The sequence below is a fragment of the Chaetura pelagica genome, unplaced genomic scaffold, assembly GCF_000747805.2.
Source record: "Chaetura pelagica isolate M959 unplaced genomic scaffold, ChaPel_1.0 scaffold88, whole genome shotgun sequence".
NCBI classification, from domain to species: Eukaryota; Metazoa; Chordata; class Aves; order Apodiformes; family Apodidae; genus Chaetura; species Chaetura pelagica.
Window position 1 is genome coordinate 1,846,218 of NW_009954313.1, and position 17,135 is coordinate 1,863,352.

Here is a 17,135-nt window from a genome sequence, read left to right on the forward strand (position 1 = left end):
CAGTGTTCAGCATTCGTGGAATAGCAACATGCACATTGTACAAGTCTTTGTAAGCTGTTTTGCAGTCTCAGCTTGTTGTTATAAGGCAAACTCTGTGATGTTTCTGTATGGACTAGTCTCAGTAGTGCAGCCTTTCTCGCAATGTTTAGATCTTCCCAAATATCAATTAAATTTAGATTTGCACACACCATTGACAGCAGATCATCTCGGTTTCACGTGTGTTTTTTTTCTGTTTGAAGAGCAAGAGAGAAGTTATTTTGAGGGAGAAACTATGTTGAAAGAAATCATAGTCAGCTTCAGTTCAAAAATTATTACCAGCTTCCAGGCTTTGTCTTAAGCCTTGGAATCCACTCCTACCCACACACATTTCTGTGAATGGTATCGAAGTTTCACATCTCTGCCTGGAAGAGTGAATGTTTCCACTGAGGTTACAGTCAAAACTGTCAGAGGCTGACTGTTGAATATAGTCTTCTGTTTGTAGCAGGAAGAAAGTGTGAAGAGGTCATAATTTTCTTTTCAAGATGAATGTGACATCTTGCTTCCCTGCTGTAACGAAAGGGTTTCTAATCTACTCATCATTGTATGTCTTTGGTAAAGTATTCACATGTCATCTCATTCAGAGGACTGAGGTGTTCTTGAACAGAGAGTTTTGTTTAAAATGTTGGCCATAGTAAGGTAACTATGCAAGCATGTAGAGATTATGGTCCTCTAGTTTGCAGACACCCAATAGAGCACTTGGAAAAAAAAAGACAGCTTTTGTTTTGTTGCATCCTATGGGTTGCACAGTGCTGGAATGCCCTTATGGACTTTGGTTGAATTGTTTCTGTCAGGCAAAAACTGCTGATAAATTAACTAGTCAGGTGGCAGAGAAGGGGTCATCAAGGTGGTCGCGCAGTCTGAATAGGTGATTAATAGAGGACCTCAAGCTTGGAACAGTGATCAAAACTGTGTCAGAGTTGTCTTATGATAAAGTCTGTATGTTTTGTAAGAAAGGAGAAGCTGTCATCATTTCCCATACAATACAGGTGCAGGCTTTCTACTAACTTTATATTCTGTCTTAACTACAACCTCTGTAACCTTCTTTGGTCACTTTATGCATTATTCCAGTATATGTAACCTGAGCTGTAGTGTGTCCTTTAGGTGTGTTCAGGGATTTGTGTGTTTCCAATTTTGGATGATCAGTGAAGATTTCATCCTGATGCTGGAACTTGCCCAGCCATTTCCTGTGGCTGTGTCCAATAGCTGCAAACCTTGCATTGCATTCTTGTAGATGTACAAATGCTGAGAATAGAACTAATCTTTGCTCAGCAGTCCAGTTAAAATGTACTGGGGTAGAGCTGGTTTATGGAGAAAGTTGCATGAGTGATTTGATCAAGGTTAATTTCAAGCAAATGGTTCCTTAAACTTGAGAAAGTCAGTGTTTCATTTTCATGTCATGGTTATACACTGAGCGGTTTTGCAGGTGAGTGTGTCCAGTAACTAGTTTATCAGAGAAAAGTGGCCTGACGCCACTTTTGGGGTACCTGTGGGTAGAATTTTACATACTGTTTCTGGTTCCCTTTTCACTATCACGTGAGGGAAGTACACTATGAATAGGCTGCAGGCCCTTTGCATTTATGCTGGGCACTGCATTCCTTTTTTGCTACGTGGCATGATAGTTTATATTGAAAAAGTTCCACTGACTTCTCATTTAGATACAGTGTATTTGGTCTCCAGATGTTGTTGGCATCTGGTTTATCTGATTTGTTGTTTTCATTGGCAAGTATCTTGTAGCAAGTGTTACACTGGGAGTGCTTGTAACATGGCTACTCATGTACCTGAAGGGGGCCTACCGGAAAGCTGGGGAGGGACTTTTTACAGGGCTTGCAGTGAGAGGACAAGGGGTAACGGTTTTAAACTGAAATAAGAGAGATTCAAATTGGAGATCAGGTGGAAATTCTTCAGTGTAAGGGTGGTGAGACACTGGAACAGGCTGCCCAGATATACTGTGGGGGCTCCATCCCTGGAGGTGTTCAAAGGCAGGTTGGATGGGGCTCTGAGCAGCCTGCTTTAGTGGGAGGTGTCTCTGCCCATGCAGGGGAGTTAGAACTCGATGATCTTCAACGTCCCTTCCAACTCCAAACATCTTGTGATTCTGTGATTTTATAAGCAAGCCCCTCTCCATTGATTTATGGGTGTATTTCATGACAGTAATTATTTTCCCTCTCCTTTTTTTCCTTTCCCCTACCTCCACTTTTAAACATCATCCTTTGTTCACATTGCTGCTGGATTGCACCTCATCTTTTTGGTTTTCATTAGTCCTCAGGTGCATGCTACCATGTTCAGTTGGTGGCTAATGAGAATCCCTGAAAGACTGGAAATGAGAAGACAGAGAAGAAATTGAAATGACAGCTAATTTTTCTTTTCTTTGTCTTGTGAGCTCAGAGCTTCTCAGTGAGGAAAGGTCAGCAGTCCCCAAATACTGTCTCTAATGCCTTTATGCATTATTCCAGTATATGTAACCTGAGCTGTAGTGTGTCCTTTAGGTGTGTTCAGGGATTTGTGTGTTTCCAATTTTGGATGATCAGTGAAGATTTCATCCTGATGCTGGAACTTGCCCAGCCATTTCCTGTGGCTGTGTCCAATAGCTGCAAACCTTGCATTGCATTCTTGTAGATGTACAAATGCTGAGAATAGAACTAATCTTTGCTCAGCAGTCCAGTTAAAATGTACTGGGGTAGAGCTGGTTTATGGAGAAAGTTGCATGAGTGATTTGATCAAGGTTAATTTCAAGCAAATGGTTCCTTAAACTTGAGAAAGTCAGTGTTTCATTTTCATGTCATGGTTATACACTGAGCGGTTTTGCAGGTGAGTGTGTCCAGTAACTAGTTTATCAGAGAAAAGTGGCCTGACGCCACTTTTGGGGTACCTGTGGGTAGAATTTTACATACTGTTTCTGGTTCCCTTTTCACTATCACGTGAGGGAAGTACACTATGAATAGGCTGCAGGCCCTTTGCATTTATGCTGGGCACTGCATTCCTTTTTTGCTACGTGGCATGATAGTTTATATTGAAAAAGTTCCACTGACTTCTCATTTAGATACAGTGTATTTGGTCTCCAGATGTTGTTGGCATCTGGTTTATCTGATTTGTTGTTTTCATTGGCAAGTATCTTGTAGCAAGTGTTACACTGGGAGTGCTTGTAACATGGCTACTCATGTACCTGAAGGGGGCCTACCGGAAAGCTGGGGAGGGACTTTTTACAGGGCTTGCAGTGAGAGGACAAGGGGTAACGGTTTTAAACTGAAATAAGAGAGATTCAAATTGGAGATCAGGTGGAAATTCTTCAGTGTAAGGGTGGTGAGACACTGGAACAGGCTGCCCAGAGATACTGTGGGGGCTCCATCCCTGGAGGTGTTCAAAGGCAGGTTGGATGGGGCTCTGAGCAGCCTGCTTTAGTGGGAGGTGTCTCTGCCCATGCAGGGGAGTTAGAACTCGATGATCTTCAACGTCCCTTCCAACTCCAAACATCTTGTGATTCTGTGATTTTATAAGCAAGCCCCTCTCCATTGATTTATGGGTGTATTTCATGACAGTAATTATTTTCCCTCTCCTTTTTTTCCTTTCCCCTACCTCCACTTTTAAACATCATCCTTTGTTCACATTGCTGCTGGATTGCACCTCATCTTTTTGGTTTTCATTAGTCCTCAGGTGCATGCTACCATGTTCAGTTGGTGGCTAATGAGAATCCCTGAAAGACTGGAAATGAGAAGACAGAGAAGAAATTGAAATGACAGCTAATTTTTCTTTTCTTTGTCTTGTGAGCTCAGAGCTTCTCAGTGAGGAAAGGTCAGCAGTCCCCAAATACTGTCTCTAATGCTTTCAGGTTGTTGGGTTTTTTGAGCTTTCTGCTATAAAAACAACTAACAACTTGTAAGCTTAAATATACCTCTTCTACCCATTGTGTGAGGTGGTGGTGAAAAAGTAATGTTTGTCATTTTATGAAATTGTATTGAGTTTCTGTTCCTCTCTTACCTCTCATGTTTTGTCACTTTCCTCACTCTTTATATTTTGCTCCACTTCTGCTTCAAATTAGCTGAACCTTCAGAATTGAGCATTAAGAGTTGCAATTCTTGTGTAAAATCATACTTATTCAAAACCCTCCCCTCAGATGCACCAGCTGAAGAATTTGGGAGGACTGGGAAAGGAAATAGTTGAACAAGAACAGGGAAGTTAGGTAAGGAAGGTCTGCTTCTGAGAAAAGTGTATGGGAGTCCGGAAAGGCAGGGTGTAAAAATAGTGTCAGGAGTGTGCATAATTTTTATTTGTTTTCTTCCTGTGATGTTCAGGTTTATAATAGCAAACCTTGATCAAAATGAGCTGTCTTCTGTAAGAATCTCTACAGCCAGAGCTAGCAGTTATTTTTGGCCTGGGGTCTTAGTGGAAAGAATGCTGAGTCACAGTTTACACAGGTACAACAGAATATTTTCCTAGCTTTTCTCAGCACTTGCTGTATGAATAAATTGAAGTATATTTGTATATCTTTTTATCTTTCTGTGGTTTGCTTATTTCAGAAAACCAGAACCTGTTTCTGTTCTTTGTGTGAGAGACATTTTTACTTCTCTCAGCAAAAATTATATAGTGATATATTAAAAACGATGTTCAACTGAAATGGAATGCAGTAAGTTGCCAAGCAGTATCAAAGAAAACACCCCAATAAAGCAAATGCTTATTTACATCTTATGTAAGTTCCCATGTAATGTACTTCGGGTGTAGTTCTTAGGAAATAAAGGATATAATTTGAACATGCTGTTTGTTCGTTCTGACGTCATTTTCTGCTGATTTCATATTCAGTTTTAGGAATTAGGAAATGCACTTTTAACTACTTTATGTTGAGCAAATGTGATGTTTTTTCCCCCATCACCTTTTAGAGATATGATAGAATGTAAGTACAAGCATCTCTCGTGTTCACATTAACACAAGTCAAACAAACTATGTAATACCATGCAAGTCCCTCTGGGCTGTCAGGTCACTTTCCTTAGCAGATGGGTTCTGTCCCTTTTTCTGAATCTAGGAGGTGGTTTCCTCTTCTTGTGTACTTCAGGACACTGTCCTGAAAAAACAGTCAGCCAGCAGAGTTGGCATGAGGCTAGCCAGTAGGAACTACTCCATGTGGCCTGTTGTATGGTCTGCTGTTGTGGAGTCTCTTCTACACTAAGTGTTTGCAGAGCTGGATTAAATCTGAACCGCACCAAGCAGCGATCTCATAGGCAGACCAGTTGGCTGCTGTCATTCTAAGGCAGTTAAATGGTAAAATTTCAAAGCAATAGTTTTTTGTTTCATGAGAGACCGTATCTCTCCTTCTGTCACTGGAGGGTGTGTTAAATAGGCTGTTGAAACAGCCTCACCATTGCTTGAGGGGAGAAGTGCTCACTTGGGTGTTTGGTGAGGTGGATTTTTTTTTTAACTGATTAAAGGAAAAAATATGATTATGAAGTGCATTCACCATCCAAAACTAACCACTGAATGGCATATGCAGATCACAATCTGTGAAAACAGGTGTCTGACACTTGTGTTGCTGATTGCAGCTGAGGTAGGAATGGTTTTGCAGCAAGGGATGGGGAGAACATTCAAGTGGTTAGAAGGAAGAGGTGCTTGATCTGGGAAAATAAGAGTGATGGGAAAATTCCTGGGCGATATTTAGGCAAGGAGGGAAGCAAGATAGGAAAGAGGAGGAAAAAAAACCCTAAAAACCAGAGGAGTATACTTATTGTTCTTTCTGTCAAACTATCTAGTATGTGGTCTCCTTCCCACACCAGTGAATCCAGTCTCATTGCTGAAAATGTGGTTGCCCTATAAATATGTGGGGTGTTTTGTTTTTAAGTGTAAGCACTGCATGAAGTTAGTAATCTCTTGTAAATGCTTGTGGCAGCTTAGCATTAGAGAGTGTACTTTCAGGGTTTAAAAAAAATTTTTTTTTGCATACAAATTGATCTGTCAGGCTCTTGACAAGTCACATTTGACGGATACCACAAATTATGAAGGCCTAGTCTTAGAGCTGAGTTAAACCCAGGTGATTTTTTTGTTTTTGAGAGCAGTGTTGTATTCATTTCAGTCCAGCTGTTGTCCAGCCCTGACAGTTGTTTTGGTGAAGACCTGGAATAACTACTGACCAATTAAAGCTCAAAACTAAGATTTACAGGCTGCTGAAGCTATTAGACAGGGACAGGAAAACATATGGTTGCATCTAAACAACAAAAACACAGGGCTGTGTAGCTACCATTCAGAACAATTACTTGGTCTGCTTGGCAGTTCCAAAGATTTTCTTGTCAGCACTGGCTTTCATGCTGTGCATTTCTTTTTTTCCAAGTGTTTCCCTGATGGATGTGCAGACTTCATGGGTTCTCTTCCAATCCTTCCCTTACCTGCTGCTGCATATATGTTGCTTTGTTCTCTTTGCTTCCTTACTGCTGATGTCTGTGAGCTCTCTTTCTGATTACCCCCCTGTTCCAACCGTTCTTATATACAGAAGGTGTATTTTATGAAACTGATCTGAAGAGCATTTCTCCTTTTAGATGTTGTTTTATTTGCTTATGATCTGATTGGGAAGAGTCCATTTGACGTGCCACTGACTGCAATATGGGTACAGTACTTAGAGATGGCAAATTTAATTCCAGTTTACTGGGAATTTGCTGTCAGGATGGTACATAGCTTGTGATATCATAGGAGAAACACTGAGTGATAGTTGGGAATTTCCTTTGCTTTCTTGATTTCCACTTTCCAGGTTTGCTTGGGAGAAGATCATAGAATCATTGGAATTACTGTGTTAATGGTATTTGTTGCAGCTACTGGATACAAGGAGCAAAACCACAAATATATAAAGAGCATGCTCAAGCCACTGAAGCCTGGCAGTGTTGTTAGAGAGTAGGTTCAAGTCTTCAGTCTTTATATATTTTTCATACACATTTCTGCAAAAAACATATTTAGTCCTTCCTGAAGGGTTGCAATTTTTAATACCAAAGCAAGTTGTCTTTCTCTATGAAGAGATGTCCTAGGCAATGTGATGTTTTGGGGTATTTTAGCAATGTAGGAGAAAACAGGTTGTAGACATAGCTGAGTGGTTTGGTGTAGTTACTAATTTTAATTAATACTTTGCTTATTGGTCATGCTTAATTCTGACAGCTTCAGAAGAAGAAACTTACACAGATTTTTTTTCTCTTTGAAAAGTGTCACTTTAACCTCCTTAGGAAGAAGGGCATTGATTACTTTTTTTCTTTTAAAAGTATGAAAGTTTACATGGTTTAGGTATATTCCTTTCCCCTTCCTCAAACAAGTTTCACTCAGTTTCTATAAGGAAGAATGCTATTGCAAACATGAGGTGTCTGTGTCCCTGTCCTTCCTCTGCCTTCACTTTTGGATTAATTTTGCCTCACTTCAGCCAGATTTGGCTGAGAATCAGAAATGTCAGTGGTTGTTGCATTTGCATATATTTTAAAAACAACGAGGCAAACAGGAGGGCCTGAAGAAATAAATTTTCAGGGGAAAAAACCAAAACGTCCTTCCCAGTGCCTGAGGGAAGCTAACTCTGTCCTGAAGAAACGTCCACTTTGACTAGTAGACTGAACCTCTGCCTTGTGGCAAAGTATTCCATGGACTTTCTGAACATTTTGTGAAGAGTAATATTGATAATGGCATAAAAAATATCATGTGGGTTTCTGCTACTTGTAGTTGCTTATATTCTCAAAGGGTAAAGGATGAACCTAGGAGGTTGAATGTTATTGTGCAGAAGTAAATGAATTGTACTTAATGTAAAAGTATCTGGAACAGAGAGATCTAATGTATGTTGCTGCTGAATGCAGAGGAGACAATTTATCTTCCTGTAAAATATGGATTGCTGAGTGAATTTTCTTTTCAGTTCTGTCACTGTTTTTTGTTTTAGGTCCTGTTTAATATGGTTGTAGAAGTGCCTCGTTGGACAAATGCAAAAATGGAGGTAATTAAGAAAAATACCATTATTATCTAGATATTTATGGAGGTTATGACAATGCCGTAGCTTCTAATAGTCAAAGTTTAATCAGAGTGTGAGTTTTACTCCTTACACATAAAATTTTCTGCGTTAAAAAAATTGTTTCGAAGTTGTGCATATGGACACTTTCCTTGCAATTATGAAGTGCTGAAGCTCTAATTTTGTTTCCCTTCCTCAGGTGAGCACTGCTTCTTGACAGCCCTCTGACTACAGAGTGCAGCATACCTGCTTCAGAATCCTGGAGTACTGGCTTGCAGAACTTTTCCCAACATTTAGTGTTAACTCTTGCTTGCTCATACAGCATTGCACTCAAGGGATTAAATTCTTCTCATTTCTGCTGGATAGTGTGGTAGGCAAATCCTGACAAATCCTGCAAATAAAAAACATGGACTAAGGGCTATGTACTTTGCACTCAAGCCAAGTGTCACCTGAGCCAGTATAAGCAATTCAGATGGGTTTTTGTAAGCAAGAACCAAGCCAACATGGATTGGATTTTGGTGTAGAGTGTCAAAAGTATTATTACAGTGAATTAGCTGATGTATGGTAGGTAACTCATATGGCAGTGGATTGGAATTTGAGGTTTTGAGGAGAATGATGATAATAATAAACTGTTCAGCTTTAATTAGTTGAGTCCTGTGAGTGCTTCTTTAGGAATAGGAATGCCTTCTTCTAATGCTAGCTTAACTTGTTCCTAATCTGCATTAAATTGGCATTTGGTAACTATGCAGAACTTGTAGTTGCTAAAAAGCATTTCTGTGGTGAGAGGTGATGAAGAGAAGTGTTGTATGCAATAGGAGAACAATTAGAGGATGAGAAAAAAGATGAAATATTTCTCCTGTTGCTGTCAAAGCTCCTCTTCTTAGAAGAACCTGGGCCACCATTTGCATGTCTGTTGAACTTGTACTATAAAGTGCAAGAGCTCCTAACTTAAGTTCTGTTCAGTATTATGTTTGACTATGACTGTCTCCTTATAAATTTATGACCTTCTCTTCTAGATTCTTCTTTTCACTGCATACTTCACAATGTTATTTAAAACCTTAATAAGTTGCTTTTTGAACATGACCCTTGAGATTTAGAGTGAGGCCATCGTATTTTTAATACTTCTTAATCCACAAGCACATGCTCCCAGATGAATCTTTCTAACTGGTTGGGTACAGAATGAATTGCTTTCCATTTTACCATTCTCTATTTCTCTCTCTTTCTGTGTCTCTCTCCTTTTTTTCCACAATCTGCTTAGATTGCCACTGAGGAGCCATTGAATCCCATTAAACAAGATATAAAGAAAGGAAAGCTTCGATATGTGGCAAATATCTTTCCTCACAAGGGTTATATATGGAATTATGGTGCCCTCCCACAGGTAACATTTTTGTTATAATGGTGAAAGTTTTCTGTCTTCTGTGTGAATTGCCTTGTAAATCTTGGGTACTGCCTGAATGCAAATCAGTTGTGAGAGGGATGTTTCTCTTTGATACATTTGTAAATTAGGATTTTTTTTTTTAATGTTGAAATTTATTGTGTTCATAAATTTAAATCAGAATTCAGGTGTGAGTGTAGATGTGTGCTATTTTCAGGAAGGAGTTAAATGATTGAGAAATCTCAAATCTTTAGTCTAAGTGTCTGTATTGCAGTGACAGAATTAAACTGTCATGGTCTGCCTTTGAAGAATACTTTGTCAAGTAGCCGTTTTCTGCTTAAACAAGGCATTTAAAAAAGCCAAAAACTAATTTAGGATTTCCTTGTATTGCAGCATACATTTTAATTGGGATTTCATAGTATCTTCAACAAAGAGGAACACAAGGGCTGTTGTTTTTTAGATTAAACCTCAACTGCCTTAGTTAACTTCCTTTCTAAACTGTGAGACTTCAGTGATCATGACAAATTCAAAAGTTTGAACTGTGAAAAAGCCCAACTAATGGCTGAAATTTTGAGCATAATGAAAAGTTTTGAACTTGTTATTTCTGTGAATAACACATTGGACTTAAATTAGTGCTGAAGACCATGATGGAGCTAGAAAAGAGTAATTTATTTTCTTTACAGTTAACTGCATAAGCAATGGAAATTTATTCCTGAAAATCTGGTTATCTGTATGATCCCTGAGAGGACATACCAGACAGGTCCTGGTGTATAGTAATGAAGTTGTTATCCAGTCTGCAGTCTCAGCAGACAGAGTTTCCAAGTAGGAGTAGTTGGGAATAAGGAGTTCCATTTAATGTTTTGAAATTAATGTGTGCCTTAGTACAAAGCCAAATTTAAATATTTGAATGTTTTTTCTGCACAAAGTGCATTATTTTGGATTGATGACACTCTCTCCAGGAAAAACATTCAACTCCCCTTTAACCTTATGAATCAGAGACGGCTGGAGATAACCATCATTTTTGTTTTCTGTAATAACTTTAAATTACTGGTTGGATCATTACATCTCCAATTGTTGAAGTTTAGGTGATACTCCAGATTCCTACTGGTAGCTGTAACAAAATCCAGTTCACTGTCTTCCCTATCACAAGAGGTCTTTTTGTCAAGATCAGCAGCTCAGCTGTAGTATATGGCTTAAAGATATGTATTTGTGGCTGCTGTTTTATACTGTGAAACAGACAAGAAAAAAATGGCAGTAGGACTGTCATTATTGCCCGAATTGCTGTACAGTCCAGAGAATTATACCATTCCTAGTGAGTATCCCTTCTAACCTAAAGGTGGAGGGGTGCAGCTGGTATAATGCAGTCTTAAATAAAAAGCACTTTGGAAGAGAATTGGAAAAAGAAGTTTTAAGCTGAAAACCCCTCTTGACTCCAATAAGGGGTTTTTTTGGTAATGATTCTGCTACCTAAACTCCTGAGCATTTGCTTTTCAGCATTTTGCCTTTTATTGTCAGTCAAGTTTTCAAGAACAAGTGTGAGGTGGAGTTTTGACCATGGACAACAGGAGCTAACATTATAGATCCTTAGAAAAAAAAGTTTTCTAGCACCTTTTTAAAAAAACTTCATTGGACTCAAAATTCTTATCAGGTAGACTTCTCAACTTCAGAATAAGTTACTCATGACTAGCCAGTAAGAGGCAAAACAAGTACTGGTTTAGTAATCAAGTTAGTATAACTTGGCTATGATTCCTTGGTCAGGGCAGGGAGTTGAACTTGTCACCTGTAGAAGCTTATTTGGTTTTAAGCTGCTGGCTGTTCTTAGGAATGTACACATCTCAGTAGTCAGAAATATTTAATACATAAATCTGAAAACTTAAAAAAGCTAATTGAGTGATGACAAATCCATGTCTAGGAGCTTTGTTAGCTCAAAGCCTGGATGTTTTTGAAAGCAACTCATATTTGTGTCATGGTATTGAAAGAATATAATAAGAATGTAATTGTAGAATGTCCTAGCTTAATCCCACAACTACTAGTAACCAGAAAAGTACGTATTTAGGGTCCTCTGATTCCTTAATCACTGCAGTTTGATAAAGCGTGTCTCTTAAGTCATGGATGCAGTAAATATTATTGTGTCCTCAATAGTCCTTGTGTTACTTGTCATGAGTATGAGAATGAATTACTCAACGTCAGTCCATTGCCCCTTTGTTTGTTTTTTTGTTTTCCTGTTGAGCAAGACTGTTCTCAGAAAGCTGATGTTTTTATTGTTGTTTTTATTAATCTTAGTAGTTTAGTAGTTGCATGAATTGAAATGGCAGATCAGCTGGTAATGGATAATTCTCTTTCCTTTGACAGACTTGGGAAGATCCAAACCATAAAGATAATGTTACAGGATGTTGTGGGGATAATGATCCTATTGATGTTTGTGAAATAGGTTCAAAGGTTTGTCTTTATCAGTATTAATTTAATTTATGAAGGTTAATTTAATAATTTGATAACTTTTGGAAGAGAAGGCCAGGTGGAAAGCAAGAAAAGATGGTAATAGTCTCAGAGAATGACAAAAGTATGAATAGAGGATTTGAGGAGGGAATAGGTAAGGAAATGGTGGATTTTTAAAAGGAGAAAAAGTGCAGGATTTGGAGCAATCCGTGTACTGGATAGAATAAGTGAACACCACCCTGATGTTCTGTCCCTGGACAGTGAGTTTTGGGTGAAGGAGGAGGGGGTTAAGATTTTTTGGGGAAGAAAAAATTTATTTTTCCCCTGTCAGTAGTCCTGGAGCTAGGAATAGGTTTCTGAAAGATGAAGTAGTATGGCAGAGTCATGCACATGAAATTACAAGGTCAGACCCACAAAGGAGGTAGGCTGGAGTCCTTATGGGTGCAAACAAAAGTAGCTCCCTTCTCTCTAGAGAAGACAGGAACTTGTTGCAGTGTTGCAAAGTTAGGAGTTACGGGGTGAGTGGATGAAAAAGAGGTGTGGCAGACACCATTAGTAGATTTAGGGAAGGGGTTTAGCTCACTGGAAGAAAATTCTACCTATCTGGAGGCAGTAAAGGTTGGAGTGATCCTCCATGGTGTCAAGGATGGGGGTTATGAAATGGATGAGTTTAAAAGAGATCTCTTGGGATATTTTACATAAGGGGAAATTGAATTGGTGACCTCTGTGAATGTGCGTTTACTTGAGGAAAGGCATCTAAAGCTGAATGTCAAAGGATCCAGAAAGAGTTATAAAGGGAATTTTATGTAGGAAGAAGGTTCCCAAGAAAATGGAGAAGAGAGTTGTGCTGATATTTCTGTGGGAAAGAGGTGTGTGTTTATATGTTTATATTGGAGTCTAGAGGAAGGAACAGCAGGAGACATTAAAACCAAGAGCTGAGAAAGTAGAGAGTCAAGTGGAAGAAAGAAGTTAAAAAATGAGCATGAGATACTTCTGACTTGCAGTTTGGGGTGATGATCAAGAAGGTGTGGAGGAAGTGGGGTAGAAGAGAAAGAAAAGATTTCTAGCTTGTGCTAAGTGCTGACTTGAGAATTGAGGATTGGATAGTAGCAATGGTGGGAGAGAGGCAAGCAATATTAATAGACATATACTTGCAATTCTGTTAGCTTCTGGTCAAAGATGTGGTAAAGCTATGTTCTATGTTTTTCAAATCTTTGTGAGATTATGTTCTGTTTCAGATTCGTTCTTCTGGTGAGATTGTTCAGGTGAAGGTCTTGGGTGTTTTAGCTCTTGTTGATGAAGGAGAGACAGATTGGAAGATAATTGCTATCAGTGTGGATGACCCAGAAGCTCAGAAAATCCATGGCAAGTATTTTTGTATTTCTTAATGCAAGTTATGTCAGCAGATTGCATAGTAGAATGGTACCTGAGTTAAGGCCATCCAGGACAAGAAAAGGCAGACAGCAGAAGGGCAAGACTTTTCTTTTTTTGTTGTTGTTTAAGTCAAGTGCTTCCTTCAAGGAAGGCATATGTGCTTCAGGCTAAGCTCTTGAAAAGGTTTGCTTGGATGTTCAAGAGGACTGGTAATACAGAAAGTCTTTTGACTTCTGAAACACAACTGCCTTAGAAAGTGACCTATTAAAATTATAGGCTTATCTCCTGTGCAACAGTGCATATTTACCCACTCAGATTATGTAGCACACTGCTGTTTTCCGTGTTGAACGTGTTTGTTCCTTTTATATTTGCAGGCATTGTGTTGCATTCTGAAAAGGGCTGTGCATTTTCAATGCTGTGTCACTTGTAACTGGGTTACTTGCAGGGTTTGTTGCTTACTATGAACAATTAGGTTTCACCTTTTAGCTTGAAAGTATGTAAAGTAAACTGCTAATGCAACTCACGTTAAGATCAGCCTTGGTGTTGAATAGCTACACAGGAGGAAATATCCTGTCCAGATGTGTCGTCCTTTGACCATGCTTCTGGTATCCAAGTGGAATTCAAGTACTAAAATGTGTCTGCATGAATTGCATGTGAGGTGTCATTCTGCTTGCAAACTGTTCATTAATAAGATGATTCAGATGTATTAAACCTGCAGGGAGTTAGGTTTGTACGGCACAGGTAAAGTACAGCTTTTCTCTGCATAAATGGATGTTTACTTCCTCAAATGCAATGTTATTTGGAATCATGAGTATTAAATGAGGAGGTCTGTCTAAATGTTAGTGATTGTTAGGAGACTAAAAACCATATATACCATCAGATATGTATGGTCAGAGCCTGCTCTTTGTTGGTAGGGAGCCCTAAGGCACAGAGTGGCCTTTCTGTAGGAACAGCGCTATCCAGTAGCTTTTTAAGGCATTATGTTTCTCTGCCATTGGGGCTTTTTCATGGTTTCTGAAAGTTTTCATGGTTTTCTGAAAGTAAGTACATCACTGGCCTGGCCCTTCATTCTCAGTTTTCTTGCAGGTTGCTTTCACATGGAGAATACTTGGCTTGTGGGGAAAGAAGGGGAGAAGAGGAAATGAGGAAAAGGAGACTCTTAGATTGATGCTGGTTAAAGTCATTGGGCAGATCAATTACTACATAGTGTTTATGACTCTTTAACTACTTTGACAGTTAGAGATTAAGAAGTTCAGCTTAAGGAAATAGTAAGTAATAGTTTGTTGTTAATGTTCATATCGATTTAAACCTCTCTACAATGTGCAGTGAAATTCAATATAATTGTCAGTACTTAAAATACCAGTAATTGGTACTTTCTACAATGTTATGTTTAACTCTTATGCTTCTTCCTTAACAATTTATGAGAGAGTTTAACCAGTAAAGTGGGTGAGAGAATTAAAAAGCACTATACTAATTAGGGTTAAAAGTGGGACAGTTTATGCCACTGGGTTAAATAATACTATTTTAAAGCCTTCTGTTTTGTTTTGGGCTTTTTTTCAGATAATGACTGATTTGTATAAGATTGTTACAGCTTCAGTGTGTTTGCGAGGGAAATAAGGCTTATAGTCTTGTTTAAAAGGAAGAAAAGAAAAAAATGGGCAAACCATTGCCTGTAGTTGATTCCTGTGTGCATTCTTCCTTATCCGAGAATAGGTGGAAAACTTCAAGACTAGAACTGCCATTCTGAGGTTCAGAGAAGTGCAGAAATATGAATCCAGTTTAATATGGTTTCCCTTTGGGATTGGAGTTGCAGTCCAGGTTTTACAAAAGGAAAGAGGAAAAAAAAAAGCCCTCATCTGCTTTCACAAAACATGACTAGCTTGCATTGTTTAACAGCAATCTTTCTTCAGTCTGAAAACAAATCTGTTGGAGTAGACAATACAATATGGCCTTTTATACTTGTTTTTCCCCTTTCCCAAATATGTTAATCATTTCAGCATAAAGGATTAGCAGCTACAGATAAAACTTGTATCTCCTTCAATAATTGACATGCTGCTGTGTTACAGTGGTGGCCTCCTAGGGAAACATGAGGCTAAGTGTTGCCTTCCAAGTCTATCCAGTCGTTTTTTGTATCATTTGCTAAACATTTCAAATTGGTCTGAGAATGATCACATTTGCTTTCAGCTCAGTATGTGCACAGTCTCCAGTGAACATTTGGAAAAGATAATTCCAAGACACCTGCGTGGTGATTACTTGCAAACCCCATCCTGAGCCCACACAGTGTGCTAATTGCTCTAGCTTCTTTAAGCACACCCCAGGTACGCTGTGTATTCTCCTTCTGGGATTGTGATCGTTCTCACAACTGCAATTGATTTTTCTGAGACTTCACAGAGCTTAAAACTGAGTGGTCCAAACTTCTGAGCAATTCTCATTGTTTATTCATAGCACTCCACTGCACTGTGTCCTGCAGGCATTTATTGATAAATGCTGGTTTAAATTGGAAACCCTGCCTAGAACTCACGCAGAGCAATGAGAAACTCTAGTTTATAGTGACAATACGCAGGAATGATAAGCAATACTTAGCACCTATTCAAGTGGGAGCTGTGTCATCAGTGGGAATAGCAGGGTCTGAGTGTCTTTTTGAACTGTGAAAGATAATTTGTTTGAAGTGATAGAATTTAGTACTGGTGGGCATGGGCGCAATCTCACTCCAAATACAAGCTGTATGGCAGATACAGGTATCTGTATGAGAAGGTTTCTTTTAGACTAAAACTGGACATATTGAGATGTATCTGCTTCAACAAGAACTGCCTTTGTGGCTACCTGAAAACTACTGTGTTGGCTTTCTGCTCAGATAAATGGGTGGATGCTAGGAAGATGCCCATTAGCAGACCAGCTAAGCAACTTCACACCAAGCATTAAAGCTCCTTGGAGACAGGAGCACTAAATCTTGGTGGTGTAATAGGCCTGTCTGCTGCTTATTGTTGCTATTAATTTTTGTTATTTATAAAACAAACAAGAAGGGGGTGTTGCCCTCTACACCAGTGTCCAGCTGCAGCGCATGGAGCCTTGCTTTGGGATGGATAAGGAGCAACCAAAAATGTATGGGCCAGGATTAAGGGAGGGCAGGGACAGAACCCCCATGCTACTAGGGGTCTGCTACAAGCCATCTAACAGAGAGTGGATGAAGTTCTCAGCAGACAGATAGGAGTAGCCTCACATTCACAAGCCTTGATCAACCACCCTGACATCTGTTGGAGGGACAGCACAGCAGGGTATAAGCAATCCAGGAGGTTTCTGAGATGTGTTCATGATAACTTAGTTCTCCAAGTGATAGAGGAACCAAGAAGGAGAGATGCTATGCTAGATCTTGTTCTCACCAGCAAGGAGGAGATGGTGGGGAATGTGAAGCTCAAGGGCGGCCTTGGCAGCAGTGGCCATGAGATTGTGTGGTTCAAGATCCCTAGAGCCGCAAGGAGGGCACCCAGGAAGTTCACTATCCTGGACCTCAGGACAGCAGACTTTGGCCTCTTCAGGGACCTGCTTGTTGGAATACCATTGGATAAAGCTTTCAAAGGAAGAGGGACCCAAGAAAACTGGTTCATATTTAAGGATCACCTCTTACAAGTTGAGGAGCAGTGCATCCCAACAAAGAGGAAGTTGGGCAAGAATGCCAAGCAGTTGTGTGAGCAGCCAGGGATCAGGTTAGTAAAGCTAAAGCCCTGATGGAATTAAATCGGGTCAGGGACACCGAGGGCAGCAACGAAAGCTTCTATAGTTATGTTGGTGACGAAGATTAGGGAAAATATGGGCCCTCTCCAGAAGGAAACAGGAGACCTGGTTACCCAGGATATGAAGACAGCCTGCACAGGACTGGGGCTGGCAGCCATGGAGACAGCACTGCTGGGCGACACCATGGAGACATTGTGATGTCTGCCCTGGCACCCCTATAAAAGCGGGGCACCC

At 39.6% G+C, this 17,135-nt stretch overlaps 1 protein-coding gene across 1 annotated transcript in view; it reads left to right on the forward strand.

Annotated features, from left to right (window-relative positions):
• The window catches only part of PPA2 (pyrophosphatase (inorganic) 2), a 39,085-nt gene that overhangs the window by 7,054 nt on the left and 14,896 nt on the right, over positions 1–17,135 (forward strand). The window contains exons 3-6 of the mRNA XM_010004102.1: positions 7,919–7,972; positions 9,243–9,362; positions 11,712–11,798; positions 13,034–13,160. Of these exons, the coding sequence (XP_010002404.1) occupies positions 7,931–7,972; positions 9,243–9,362; positions 11,712–11,798; positions 13,034–13,160 (376 nt within the window). The 5' untranslated portion in view covers positions 7,919–7,930. The remainder of the gene's footprint in view (positions 1–7,918; positions 7,973–9,242; positions 9,363–11,711; positions 11,799–13,033; positions 13,161–17,135) is intronic.